The sequence below is a fragment of the Elaeis guineensis genome, chromosome 4, assembly GCF_000442705.2.
Source record: "Elaeis guineensis isolate ETL-2024a chromosome 4, EG11, whole genome shotgun sequence".
Taxonomy (NCBI): domain Eukaryota; kingdom Viridiplantae; phylum Streptophyta; class Magnoliopsida; order Arecales; family Arecaceae; genus Elaeis; species Elaeis guineensis.
This window is the reverse complement of record NC_025996.2, coordinates 132771429-132787091: the sequence shown is the minus strand read 5'-3', so window position 1 is coordinate 132787091 and position 15663 is coordinate 132771429. Positions and strand designations below refer to the sequence as shown.

Below are 15663 nucleotides of genomic sequence, written 5' to 3'. Positions count from 1 at the left end.
CCTATTTTCTTGGTTGGTGGAGATCTCGACTTCTTCAATGGAGACCACAACACCCATATGCACAAATTCAAATAATTAAGCCAACCATAAGTATCCTTCAGACATGGCTCATCAGCCCCTATGCCGGATAAAACTACATACTTCCTGATGACCTATTAGTATTTGTTGCTCAATTTTAGAACCATCCATCACATGACATACCAAAATATTTTACACATCCTACCTATATAAAGCGAAATTCTTATATTCGTATTGTATGAGATGCTCGCATTGCCATCATCCCAACATTTCTGAAAGACATAATGTGTTGAGAAAAGCTAAACGAGCACCTAATCAGTAAGCTTTTATACCTTTGGACAACCAAAACAAAAACACAGCTAAAGCATCGGGCAGTGAAAAAAGATAATAAAACAAAACAAATGTATAAGAGCACAAATGAAATATAGAGAAAACAAATGGAAAAGATAATAAAAACAAATAAATAAATATAGAAAGCACAAATGAAAAATGAAGCAACATAAACATATATAAAGGAGTGAATATAGATTCCCATCCCCCATAGCTCTACGGAGCATACCAGGTTCTCAATCTAAAGAAACAGAGCAAAAAGCCGTTCAGAGCAAAATTAAAACAGTCCTCAATAAAAATATTCTAGAAAAAAAGGGAGCAAGTTGTGGTAACCAAAAACTGAGAGGCCTCCTCTTATCAAAGTCGTGTTCTTCCACTAAACCCTACCAGCCCTATTCAGACTCACCATACGCGAAGTCTCCACCTGTGAACCTCTCACAGCTGCACCTGTTTGGTATGAAGTCCTCCCGACATTCCCATAGGCATCCTGGTATCGCATGCTTTGATAACCACCAGTCCCCGTTGCCCCTGCGCCGTTCGATCCTTTGAAAACCCTCCACCCGCACCCTGACCTGAACTCCCTAACCTGCCACTGTATCCAGTTCGCCCTCCATGTCCACCGGTCTGCCTTCCTTGCGATGCCGAGATGAAGTTCTCCTGCCATTTCCCAGATGCAGCAGTTCCACTATAGTCCTGAGCCTCTCCCCTGCGTCTGGGCGGCAGCCCATCAAGCCCCCCGCCAGTCCTGGCCTCATAAGCTCTCTCATTGTTCTCAGCAAGGATGTTGAGCTTCTCTGCCATCTGGAAGAGAAGCCCCTGCAGCCTGGTGTGCTCCACATTGTGGAACATGATGCACCTTGTTGGTTGGTCCCAGCTTGCATGGAGCTCCTCCATGATCATCATCTTGCTCACAATGCTGTGGGCATGGGCCTCGGAGAGGTCGAACATTGCAGTAAGCTGGTCTAAGCTCAAGGAATCGTAGCAGGACGAATATGTAAAGAGGTAGGTCCGCAGTGCCTCCTCCTTGATCTTGGACTTCACCATCTCCAGCACAGTTTCTCTGTTCCTCAGGAGCTTCCAGATGTCAAGGGATTTGATGACATCAAAAGCTTTTTGATAGTTTCCCTTGCTTAGGGCTCTGGTGGCAGCCATGACATGGTCCCTGACGTTCTCAGGAGGACCAACAAAAGTCTGCCTTCCACTCACTTCAAGAAGCCTACGGAACGTCTTGCTTATAACCTTGCGCTTGGCGTCAAAGGTGCTCGCAGCCATATTAGGGACCTCAAGAAGCATGGCACATATCAGATGAGTGGCTTCCAGAAGCTCAAGGTTTATATGCATATGGTAGGGCATCTGCCTTCTCCGTTCAAGCTTTTCCTGAAAAACCAAAATAAAGTCAATTCATTATTTGCACTGATTATGTATAAAACTATAATTTAAAATAATGCCCTAGCAACGTGTTGAGAAAGAAATAGATCAACAATGAATATAGTTGGGAAAAAAATCATCTTTATTTTCATTGACTTGAACAAAAATCGAAGTGCCAATATATATCAAGAATGTATTTCTTAAATATCAAAAAATGTGGTGGTTAGGCGCCATCCCCTTGAACATCGAAAGGTCATAGTCAGCAACCACAAGAAGTATCAATTAAACAGAGAGGGAGAGGAAGGGGCAATGTTTAAGCGCTTGCATCCCTTAATTGTATATTTGCCCTGATCAATTTTATATCATTTAGATTCCAATCTGAATGACCTAAAAATATCTCAAACCTACTTGCAGAAATAGAGATTCTGGGTACAAAGGATGCTATGTCAGAAAAGAGATCTGGAGACTACTTCGTTACAGCCATAAGATGCATGCTCATAACTCGCTTGACTTCTTCGTTGAGAGTGGTACTCAACAATTCACAAGACAGTTTTAAATTAAGAACCTGATGGCCAGTTCTACGTGATTCCTCAAACTCCACATTTGCTTCAAAATCTGCTGCGATAATCTTCATCTCATGATCTTAGTTTCAGGAAACAAAAATTGACTTCTCTTATGGTCTTACCTCTTGTTCTAGATGCAGCAAGGTACCATAATTGATCTCACAAATTTATCATGAGCCCTTGTATCGACCACCATTACTAGTTTCTTCGCATTTTATTTGACTTCACATTTTACTCAGAACAGTAAACTTCAAAATTTATTCAAACAGCTTGTTATCCAACTTTTGCATAGTGAGGTTACACAAGATCCTTGTTTTGACTGGATACAGATAAAGCTAATATAAGTGATTTATATTCAGATACAGAAACTGACATAACTTTTGAATTCATTCAGATTTGGACATAGAAATGGTCATGCCCTTAACTTTCAAAATAGATGCAGACAACAATTTCAGACCTTGATTTAAACGTGGATATAATCATGCTTTCAAAGATGTAGATGGAATCAGTGAGCACACAAGCAAACACGAGTTTGATAAAACCAAACCACCATCAACTTTCTACATTTTCTAACTATAACATCAGGCATAGGCATCCTTTCTTTTTCATTTACGGACCAGTTTGCATCAACTTAAAAGGCATGGACTCATAAGATAGGTATACCATACACTTTGGCAACCCATAAACAAGATACTTTGGTCATATGCGTCCATTAACACTGTAGATATCCCTTAACACCTGATATGGTTATCGGTCATATCCAACATCAGTATACATTTATCCAAATATGTTTGTTATGTTGATTGCCTGAATCATACCCATGTTTCCTGTTATAAGTAATGGATATTCATTTCCAGATTCAAATAATTATCAGTTTTCCGCACTTTCATCTGGCAACTATGAAATGGATAAGATTGCGCACACTAGCACTTGCATCCCTAATCATGAATCAAGATCGTGATTATATCATAAATCGTAGAAGGCGTCGTAACAGATCACATCATTAGATCTTTCTTATTTCTTTTTAAACATCCAATAGAAAAAGAAAAAGGGTAAAGCAATATGTAAGGTAGGAAGCACAGCAAAATTTGAAGTTTGATGGAATGAAGCATAAGAGATCACTATAATAAGAACATTTTAACTTTCAAGCAACTTTAAATTTACATTTATGAGTTGAACTGCACACTTTAATGATAAGAGAGGAGTTAACGATTTTAAAACCAACAAGAAGCCATTCAAATTGAAGTTCCAGACTGTTGAATATGATCTACGCTACCAAACAATATCTAGAAACTAAAATCTATATATTTTGGTTAAAGAAACACCAAGTTTAATTATTCAATATAATTACACCCAAATATGATCAAGTTTTTTTTTTTTTTTTTGAGAGAGAAAAAAGTATGTAAAAAGAAAATGATATAGCAGTTGTCAGCACTAAAGTCACCAGCATCATTATCAGTCATAACATAGAAAATTGCCTCCTTTCCTTTTGCTTCCTGATGAACAGACAAAATTTTCTTCCCTTATCCACTAGTTACATGCAACACCTTTACAGTAAGTTTTCTCACCTTAAAAACAAACTAAACCAAAATCATGAATATAATTAATAAAGCATGTTTTGACCCTCCAAATGCATGGACTTATTTATCCTCCTACATAGAAGATGGTAGAAGGAATCAGAATGATAGAATATACAACAAAATAATTGTAGGTTTGAACACCTAAACAACTAGATGTCCCTTTCTTTACCCTTCAAATCCCTAAGGACATCAATAACCTTATGTTTTTTGATACCATGGTCACTGTAAAGTGAAAACTTGATGGATATAAAAGAATCAACATTCTAATTGTTCAAACCATAAGTTCTACCATTCAGATACTTCAATCCAAATTGATTATCATCCAGAGATCTTCAGGATCACTTAAGTCCATTTTGATTCTGAACATGGATCATTAGATCTACAATGATTGAGAACTATTTTTAACCATAAACAAGCAAAAGTGTCTAGTATGAAGACTAGAAATTATCAAATACATTTCCAAAAAGTTCAGGAAAGACACTGTGAAGAAAGTTGATCAGGAATTACTTAAATGTCATTTAGGACAAGAATCTCGGTCCTCAGCCTGGCCAAATCATCAAATCCGAAGTCTTGAAGCATAATAGCAGCCATCACACATTGTTTCAACCATTTCTGGCCAGGTCTACAAATCCTACTTATCATATATCATACAAAATCACATATGATAATTTAATACTCACCAAATACTTAATCAACAATTATAATTCCAGTGAAAAGTATAATATACATCTAGCAACTTCAAAAGCCACTTAATTTTCCCAAATTCAAACTCTTTCGGAGCACCTGTGCTAGCACCAACTAATCAATTAAACCACATCACAAAGGGTATACTTAAAAGAACTTCTAAGCACTTGGATGTCTACTAGTTAAGATTTGCAATGAACATGTTGTTCAAAAGTTCCAAAGCATGACCCATGGATTTTTCATATGAGAAGGCAAGCATGGACATGCATATCTACATACAAAAAATCAGCAAGCAAAGTTTACCACCAGAAACCGTTATCTTACATCATTTAAGGAGAACTAAAATTACCAGAATCAGTGAAAACTCTTAAACAGCTAAGATCACCAACAACCAAAATTTACTCCATTCTTTATAGGTTTAAATGATGATGTACTAGTTTAATGTGAATGGTTGGTCTCGAAAATGAATAACATAATGTCTATCATACCTTATAACACGATCAAGTATCTTCACTTGATTTAGTGTTGCTAACTTTCAAGCAATTCCTTAATCTAGAATGAGTTGCATGCAACTACTCATAAGAATCTTAAGAAGAGAAAACTTACCTTGTAAACATGCACCCAAAACCTGATCACTAATATACAATAAACCACCCATGTTCCTTCCTAAAATACAAGAGAGAGAAAGATAAAGCAATCCAGTTGTCAGCCCAATTACCATCTTCTCACTTACCCTCTTGTCCTAACTCGCTTATTTCCCACCCACTCTCTTCCATTTCCTTTGAGTTCATCTCCCACTTCCTCGAGAACGGCAAGTATGCAGAGCCAAAAGATTGACTTGAATTGAGTCTCAGCCATCGCAAATTGAGTGTTTTTTTTTTTTTTTTGGTGTGCGTGTTTTCTTTTTCTCTTTTTTTTTTAACCTCCGGCGCCCGCAGAGGGGTGGGGGGGGTGGTGGGTGGTTGCGCATCCAACCTGAGAAAGCAATAACTAGCAATTTATCTTAGATGATAGCATTTGATTACACAGCTACATACGTGAAGGCATTCTTCTGCTTACACCAACAGCTATTACCTCCATAACTGTAATTTAACATCTTTTGAATCACCAAATCATGTTCCCATATTTTCCCGTTTTAAGTCAAATTATTTGGTCAATGACTACCAGACCATCTTTTATAAATTAAGGTCATTTCCACGGGCAACTTGTCATGCACTTCCGGTACCTAGATCCTGTCATTCCTCCTGTAAATGCAAGGGGCTCAACAAGAGCAACATTTTCAATATCAAAGAGAAAAAAAAGGGTTATCAAGAAAAAAAACATTTTTTAGTTTCTACCATTGCTACAAATCAAATTCTACTATTTAACATAATATGAATGCCTTCATCTGCATCAAATACCGACATTCCAAATCTATCTGCCTTTGACCCACCATTTTGTAGCCGTAAATAATGGATTTTGCACATAGATGACTCACATGTATTGATGAGACATGATCTTGCTTTGGCTACTAAAGCAAAATTTTGCCTTTTACAGACCAAGGAAAATAATCATCTTGGCGTTTACTCAGCCTTTCTCTAAATTGAGAAACATTTTAGTGGGTTAGCAATCTAAAAGAGATGCAAGGACATGCATATGATACTTGCAGTGACAGAAGGGATTGACAAAGCAACAATTTTCCAACTTAAGGCCTTATACATTCTGGAATATGATAAATCACCACCACAAGCTGATCAAATTTACAATGCCTAAGCAATACTTTATATGTCATAGTTATACACCTGTTAACAAATAAAAACAATAAAAAGAAAAATTAAAAATAGTACCACAATAGCATTAGGTTAGCATGTGCAAGCAAACATGAAACTGCAGCATCTAAAACAGCAGGAGATGCAAGACAATCCTAAAAAGACATGCAAACCCTAATTGGCATTGTAACAGGGTGAACTAAATCTATCCATGCAACTGAAAAGAAATTCTATCTACATTAATATTCATACCAGAAAAACAATTTCAAAATCAAATTAATGATATTATAACTTGAACGGCGGTAAGATGTACAATGGTTTAAAAAAAAAAATTCTGATTATCTTTAGTGTAATCAAGAGAGTATATGCACTTACAAAATGAAATAATGGAATCAAAAAGGAAATATTAAACAAGTAAAGAAGTACCTGCTCAGGAGTTTTCTCATGGTAACGATTTTGTGATACACCTTGTGCAAGTAACTCTTTCACTCTTCCTGCTGCATACAGTTCAGAGAGGCATCCATGAGCTTCTGTTATCAACCCTGCCCTAAAGGCGCACAAGCCAAGCTGTGCCATTGCCCTGTTGAATAAGATCTGTGATGATATGTCCATGAGCTGAATCCCATCCTGCAAATGACTCATTAAGAGAAGATCACGAGCAACAGGGAACTCATCAAAGATAGTATGGTGGTATATATCACAAAGCATTGCCCTAGCCTTAGTTCTCTCATCCCCATATTTATAAACCAGAGACACCAACGCATCCATTAGTGTCCGACTACTCTCTGGAAATGTAGGCCTCCTAGGAACAAGTTCAGGAATCACGACGAATGGTGGTGGGCCCCTGTTCTCCTCAGCTGGTTGGCGTTCAGCACCAGCTGCCACATCACCATCCTCTCCAACCCCTTCAGCTCCATCTTCCCTCAGTTCAGCTAACTTTCTCATTGCATCATAGACCTCCTGAGGCTTATAATATATAAGCTCAACTCGTCGCAATGCCACCTTGGAAGCTGCCTTGAAATCCCCTACCCTCTCAAGATAGTCCTGAACATTCTGTGCAATAACCAAAAACAAAGGTTCATCCCTAAGCCTCTCAACATACTCACGAGTGTGTGGATCGATACACTGCAAGCTCTTGAAAAACTCTGAATCCAACCGCTCAAGGAATGAAACCAGATTTCCCCAAACTCGGACTGCCCCCTTGTAGGCTGCATCCTTCTGGGTCTCGTGTTCCTCAGGCTCAACCGAGTCATCAACAACAATGTTTGGGTACTGCTCAAGGATGTCAAGGACAAGAAGCATATTGCCAACACACTTCTTCCACACATTAACTGGCATATGCCCAAGCAAGCTTGGGTTGATATCAAACTGGGCTGAGATCACGCTGAAAAGGATCTCAAGCTTCTGGGCTGGTGTTTTTGCCACACGGGTCAAGAATGTAAGTTGCTCAACTTGCTCGACCCTCCCAGTTCCCTTCCTACCCCTTGCTGCAACAATCTCTTTAAGCTTCTTGTCAACAATTTCCCATGTGATCTCGCTGGGATCCTTCATAAACTGCTTGTCCATAAGCTTATCCTTCTTGCTCATCTGCTTCTCCCAGGCCCCACCACCCCTGGCCTGCTCATCACTGTCCTCCTCATCCTCATCTTCCATGTCAGACATTGCAATCTTTGAAGGGTCCTCTTCTACCTCATCTTCATCCTCCTCTTCTTCCTCATCCTCATCCTCTGTTGCTTCGTCCTCACTCTCTGGCTTCTCCCGATACTTCATTATCAGCTCCTCAAACTGCTTGTTGTTCTTCTTCAGCTTCTGCTTCATCGAGTTGAGAGCTTTTGCATTGCTGCTGCTCATCTTCTTCTTGGCATCCTTATTGGCCAGTGCCTGAGCCAAGAAGTCCTCCAGCATCACAAGGGCTTTAATGTAGAGGTTAGGGACCTTCTCGGACTCAGTTACTCGGACCACCTTCTCCAACTGCTTGTTAATCTTCTCAAAGCTCTCCTGGAGGCTGACCCAGTCATTGATCTTCATAGCGTTCCTCATCTGATCGACGGTGGCCGCCATCTCATCAAACCTCTTATCCCGAGCGGACTTGACCACGCGATGTTGCCCATCTGACTCATCACTGTCGCTTGCATTTTCCTTGAGATAACGGCTCCCTGCAGTGGCGCCGCCGGTCTCGGCTGCTCCCACCCCGGCATCACTTCCATCATCATACTCACTGATCTCCTCCTCCTCCTCCTCGGATTCACTGCCACCACCCTGGAATTCAAGAGGACAGGTTCTTTTCAAATCAAGAAGACATGGAAGACTGAGGGTAAAAATTAGGATGAAGGTTGTAAGCCGATATCACCTGCATCCAGAAACGAGAAGCCATGGCTTTTGCTCTTTACTTCTTGAATCCAACAAACCTAGAAATTCAAGCAGCGCGAGTTAGAAAGGAAGACAGGCATAGATACTTCAACAGAATGAATAAACCCTAATATCCGCATACATAAAAGGAAAAAAAAAAAAAAGGAGAAAAACCCTAATATTCACCTAAGAATTCGAACTTTATGTCAAGGAAAAAAAAAAAAACGCCTCGAATGCTCAAAGAAAATCAGAAATGTAATGACTTTAGGTTAAACGAGATGAGATCTTTATCGAGATGTAAAACCTAGCTATGAATCTACCCGGAAGCAGATCCTGGGGGGAAATCGATCAATTTCCATGAAACAAAACAAGTTAACGCAATCGAACCGAAAGATATTTGAGAGCATACCTTCTTCCGGGTCGGCCTACGCGCGTCTTCCGCTAGATTCTGAGAGGAAAAAAGAGAGGCTCCGCGATCGAGAGAAGAAGGGATCGCGGGAAGAAGGGGGAGGAGGGGCGGTAGCGGCGGCCGAAGGTTTTATCGGGTTCCAGGTTGCGCCGAGGCACGTGCGTTGCGTGTAAAGGAAGCTAGGGTTACAACAGGTCGACCGAAATTAGTCTCGGTTCGAGAATTTAGACCGGCAAACCGGCCAGCCCAGACCAGACAAATAAAAATTTTGAACCGCATTGACCGGCTCAAGCTTTATTTGCTGATCGTAAATCGGACCGAACCGGCAGGTCTCACAGCCTCTCCGTCGCTGCGACGGGCAGCGATCACCGCAATTCGGTCGGCGGACCTCGGACCGCTGGGTTGCTTAAGGAGGCGAGCCATCCGTTCGCTGCTCTTGCCCTTCCGTGTCAGCGAATCAAGAACCGACTCGGGTGGGTTCAAGGGTTACGAGTTACGGCCGAGTCGGGTTAGTTCCCGCACAGAAACGCCAAGCGGACGCCCCGAGCGCGGGTATAGAAACGTTTAGGATAGCGAAAGGCTGAGACAAGTGAGGAACCGGAGGCACCGCAAGCGAGGCAGGCTTGGAGGCACCGCAAATGAGGCAGGCTTCTTTAATTTTCTTCTATCAAGTCACATATTTACGAAAGTTTCATGAAAGAATTTTCTTTCCTCTATATCGATCTCCTTCGTGCCTGTTACATAAGATGTATCAAAGCAAAGTCTTTTGCATGTCACCCAGATGACATGTCTTTTGCAACAGTTATTAATCATTATTCTGCTTCTCTACGGAAATTTCTTTGCTGAATTTTCTATAACAAAAATTTCGAGATATGATTCATTGATTATTATTATTATTTTTTGAGATCTATTATTGAATAATTTATTTTTATATCTTAATTTTCTGCATGAGATTCATGGAAAAAAAAAATTTCATAAATTTCCAACACTGCGACCTTCGAAACTTGCGGATGTGCCGGTTTGGAAACCCACTAATGATGAAAATTTCTGTGTCTTCTTTTTACAAATTTAACAATCAAGGTGGAGTCCTCTGGCCCTTATACAAGGCTGTTTGGAAGGTGAAGGTTCCTGAAAAAAATCAAAGTATTTATATGGCTGGCATTAAAGAACAGACTGCAAACAGGAGAAATTTTGGCTAAAAAAGGATGGGGTAGAGGTACTGGCTGCAAATTTTGGGGTGCTACCACTGAATTGGTCTTTCATCACTTTGTGAAATGTCGAGATGCCTAAAGTATCTGGCATCCCATTAAAATTCTGCTGAACTTCAGAAGTTGGTCTTCCGACATTCGTCAATTTTAGACTTTTGGAGCCACAAAAGAGTGAAGAAGGACGTTCGAAATGCATGGGACAAATTGTCGATGACCGTTTACTGGCACTTGTGGTTAGAAACTCCCGGGCGTTCATACAAAAGCAATGGACAACCACCATTCCTTGCCTCCTTGGTACATCGGCTGAGATCTTTGTTGTCCATAAGGGTTTGAATCAAGTGTGGTTTTCTTTTCTCTTGTACATTCTTTCTTTCTTCTACTGCTTGTAAATAGTTTCAGACTTCTTCAATAAATCCTGGAGGAAGCTTTCTGCTTCCCCCACTTGCTTCAAAAAAGAAAAAACCAACAAGAAAGGGCATCGGTGCCTTTTCACTGCCATCAGTCTAGCTCGGTAAATAGAAAAATATAGCGAAAGAAAGCGTGGTAAATATTATCATATGATGTCGCCCATTGATGAAAGAAAAAAGGTGGACAGAGAGGGGGAATTAAAAACCATGCCATGGCAGCTTCTGTGCCTCGCCAGCAACTCGTCGCTGTCAAGAAGAACAGGGAACAGGGAGCACGAGCATGATGGGTTCCGGTTTTTAATTCCTCTCTCTCTTCGTTGTCACCCTCATGTTATTGTTATTTTATTTTGTTTATATAGTCGTCTCACCTTTGTCGTCATTGCCATCCCATTGCGCGAAGAATTGGGGAGGATCATTGTTATTCCATTGCTATTCCATTAAGATTTGTTGCGCTGTCTATGTGATTTGATGTGGAAGGCAAATTATATAGAGTCATAGAGATCGGTGGAAAGTCAAACTGGTAATTAGTCCTTTTTTTTTGGGGGGGGGGGGGGGGGTTACAAACTGGTAATTAGTCCATTGCTTGCGGCAAATGTCCTTGAGAAGTATGGATTCTGGAGCAATCTTCAGAAGAGATTATGTTAATGTATCTTAGTTATGGAAACTTGTCGTTAAAAGTTGCAACTCGTGATGGACACATAAGCCTCAAGAAGTAGGGTTGGGGTTGTATCTTCCACTTTCTTTCCTGCGAAAGGTACAAATAGAACACAAGAAGTCACCCTTACTTTGTATATATTCCTCGGGATTGGAAAGGATAAAATTATTCAGATGGGATCAGTAACTATAATCATGAAATCCTTGAGGATCCGGAAGAGGCTTACAAAATTGTCCAAATATTTGAATGGATGAGGAGCCTTTTAGAAAGAAATGACTTTCACTTATTTTTTTAATTTTTAAAATATGATGTGATTATTTTTAAATTTTTTTATAATTTTTGTTATATATATTATTATTTTTAATAATAAATAAATAACTATTTTCTCAACCTCTTTCAACCATTAAAAAAAACTATAATATTAAAAAAATCTGATATTGACACTTTAACACATGGAACAAAATATAGATCTAGCTAATTTATCTTGATTATTTAGTTTCTTGTCTCTCCAGTCGGTTAGAATTTGTTAATCTGATGATAAATTCTCCTGGAAATTAGGCCTATTCATTCAATAACCAGTGATCCAAGTGTTACATCGAGCTCGGATCCGACAACTTCGTCACCATAAGATATATTACCATCACTGATACGCATCATATCATTTATTTTAAAAATCGATGGCTCTCACTCATTCGTAGATAAGATATCATACAATCCGTCCACTTCTAAAAAGACTGATGTGATGGTTATCCACAATACTATACTCTACAGTACAAAAATCGACCCTATTTCATATTAGACCACCAAATTTTGTGGTGGTAGTTATCTGCATGCTAAAATTTACAGTAGTCCAACTGACAATAAGGATTATTTGCACAAAACGTTCTAAGCATTACATGTTTATTCGATAATTAGGCTTATACTAACGTACATCAAAATTTATTTTAATTAATTTTATTTATCTAAACTTTAATAAAAAATAAATTTTTAATAAATTAAAAATATATTTGATAGTTATTATAATAAAATTATTCTGTACAAAATTATCATGAATAACGTCTATTTTTTAATTTTTGAGATTGATTTAAATATTACCTCTAATTGATGAGATACGTTATAAGAGGATATCCTCTACAGATTTGGTTCTCAATTTATTTGAGAGCTTACGAGGTTTTTTCTATTGAAAAATTTTAGAGTTGGATTTGAAAAATCAAGATGCTGAAAGCACATCTTGCTTGGCTTGATTTTTTTCTGATTACAGATCGCAGGTAATTACATATTATTATTATAGGCTGATTCGATGGGCTGGAAAAGATTTTTGCCAGCATCAATGATTTTATCTTCATGTAAATTTTATTATCTCATAAAATTTTTATATTATGTATGTATTTATGCATGTGTATGTGTGTGTCTATATATATATATATATATATATATATATATATATATTCAATCAACGGTAAAAGTAAGCACCGTTTCCCTCCCGTATGACATAAAAGACAACAAAGTCACGCTACGAGATCATGCTACAAATCCAAATTTCAACAAACCACTGTCATGCTTTACCCAACAAAAAAAAAGGAAAACCCCCGTCATGCGATTGGAATCCCATCCTGATGCAACTCAGCATGTTTGGCCTCACCCGCCACCACCGCCTGATCTTCCTCCTTCCAAAACTCGCGGACAACATTGCTGTTGGCCCTCCGGAGCTCCTCCAAGAGCTCCTCCAACGCCCGGTCCGACGTCCCACCCTCTGCCACAGCGGCCGCCGCCACCCGCCGGAGCTCGGCAGCTCTCTCCCTCGCCTTCCCACCCTTCTCACCTCCCCCCATCACCTCTTTCACTCCCTTGGCCACCTCCTCCCTCCCTATAATTTCACCTGCTTCTGCGCCGCCCACACGCACGCCGGCGCCCAGGAGCTCCACCACGTGCTTCGCGTTCAGCTGTTGCTCGGCGATCATCGGCCATGTTAGAATCGGCACCCCCACCGATAAGCTCTCCAGGACCGAATTCCACCCACAGTGGCTGACGAACCCTCCGATCGCCACGTGTCCCAGTATATCCCTCTGTGGGACCCAGTCTCGTACTATCATCCCCCTCTTCTCCACCCAATCGGGCGGGACCCAGGACTCTGAGCGAACCACCCAGACGAAGTTGTGACCCGATTGGACGAGCCCGTGGGCCACCTCGTCAAGCTGCGTTTCCGGCACGTGCACCTGGGTCCCGAACGAGACGTAGACCACCGAGCCCCGGTCCTTTCCGTCGAGCCATTTCAAACACTCGTGAGCGTGGGACTCGGGAGCGGCGAAGAGGGAGAGAGGGCCCACCAGCCAGGCGCGGGCCCCGCCGCGATAAAAGGATTCCAAGAGCCGGACGTAGTCGCCGTCCACTTTGGCGAAGCTGTTGACGACCATGCCCCAGCTGCTGATGTCCGAGTCGACTAGCTCGTTGAGGTACTGAGTCACCGGGTCGTCCGTGTTGGCCGCATTGCGGATCGCGTCGGGAACTTCGGTTAAGGTGAGAAGGAGCGAAGGGGGCGTGCCGGGGACGTGGATGGGAAGGCGGTGGTCGCCGGAGGCGGCTGAGGTGAAGTGGGGTTGGTGGACCCAGAGGGACTTGCAGAGGGCCATGGAGAAGGCGGACATGCCGTGGAAGACGAGGCGGGGGAGCCCAAAGCGGCGACAGAGAGGAAGGGTCCAGCCGAGGAAGAAGTCGGAGATGAGGCAGAGGGGGGGACGAGCGGCGCCCCCGAGGAGGCGGGTGAGAAGGTGTTGGAGGGGGCGGCGGAGGAGGGCGGTGGCGTGGAGGAAAGCAGGGTAGAGATCGAGGGAGGGGAGGCCGTCCGTGGACTCGACACCTGGGGGGAGAGGGTCGATGTGGGGGAACGGGAGGGTGAGGATGTCTACAGCGGGGTGGCAGCAGGAGGGAAGGTGGTGGCGGATGAAGGGGGAGTTGGCCGGGGTGGTGACAAGTGTGACGCGGAGGCCACGGGCCGAGAGGGCGACGGCGAGGTGGAGGAGGGGGATAGTATGGCCCTTGGCCATAAAAGGGAAGATGACGACGTGGTCTCTCTCTGTCTCCTGGGCCGCCATGCCGGCGGCGGAGGCGGAGGTGGCGGTGGCGGTGGAAGGCATTGTGGTGGTGTTGGGTTGTTTAGGCCGCGTGTGGAAGGTGTTTGCGCTAGAGGAAGGAGCCGTGGAGATACGACTGCAGGAGTGTGGTCTAATGTATAGAATGTCAATTACCTTGTAAACCGCCTCAATGAATTGCGGTTTTTTTTAACTATTTTTAAAATATAATATTGCCGTATAATAAATTGCAGTACATGGAATGGGGCTGATAACCGCCTCAATGAATTTTTATCTCTAAATTCTTAATATATGCGTGACGTAGAAGAAATAGGAAAAGATCAAATTGATCACCAGAACGAATATATAACACGGCAAAAGTAAACATGAATATAAGCTAAGTCTCAGAAAAGTCAATAATTCAAATAAAAATCTAGCACAACAAAAGAATCACTTTAATAACAGAGCAATATAAGAATCAGAAAAAAATCAAATATAATATTCCTTAAAAAATGAAAAAATATTAAAAAATGATGATAAATAAAGTTACAACAATTATTAAATCATGAATTTAATATAGTGAATAAAGTTTCTATTGTTGAAAGGGCATAATTCCTCAAAATCCAAGTCAACCAACCATGATGCATTAGAGAAAAAATCATACAACTTATCTGTAGCTTAAGTCAATACTTGATGTCGTAAACTAAGACTTGGACAGCAAAAGGGCAAACTCCTCAAATATCAATCTAATAAATTAAAATAATTATTTTTAATTTTAATTTGTAAACCAAAATAATCAGATCAATCAATAATTTTTCATAGTTAATACCAACACCTATACGGCAGATAGATAATGCTGCCAATCAAGACTCAATGCTGAAGAGGCGTAGTTCCTCAAATTCCAAACTAGCCAATTAGAGTGAAGGAACATGGAGAGTTCCTCCAACCAAGACTTGAACATTTAAAAGGCAAGACTTCTCAACAATCGTGAATTTTAAATTACAAGCTAATCAATTGAAATAATTAATAATTTCACATTATTGGCAATGGTAAATGGAGCACTTCATCAGCATAGCTTCTGTTCCGTTAACAACAAGAATAATCAATAATTTCCATCTTAATATCGATATCCACGTAGCAGATAAGCTTCCTCTGGCGTACAGATAATAGAAGTGGGATAGGCCGGTTAGGCATTGTAGGAGACCTCAAAGCCTGGGGGGTGGAGAATCCAGCGGTGGATTCATGTACTACCACGAAGAAGTCGACAACAGACAAC

The 15663-nt window shown here is 41.0% G+C and overlaps 1 protein-coding gene and 1 pseudogene across 1 annotated transcript; both read right to left on the bottom strand.

Moving 5' to 3' along the window:
• Positions 1 to 501: 501 nt before the first annotated feature.
• On the bottom strand, positions 502 to 9171 carry LOC140857591 (eukaryotic translation initiation factor 3 subunit C-like; annotated as a pseudogene).
• A 3608-nt stretch (positions 9172 to 12779) lies between these two features.
• LOC140857590 (UDP-glycosyltransferase 73B4-like) lies at positions 12780 to 14539 on the bottom strand. Its single transcript, XM_073256817.1, has one exon. The coding sequence runs from the start codon at positions 14451 to 14453 to the stop codon at positions 12912 to 12914; it is 1542 nt and encodes a 513-aa protein (XP_073112918.1). The 5' UTR covers positions 14454 to 14539; the 3' UTR covers positions 12780 to 12911.
• Between the last annotated feature and the right edge of the window lie 1124 nt (positions 14540 to 15663).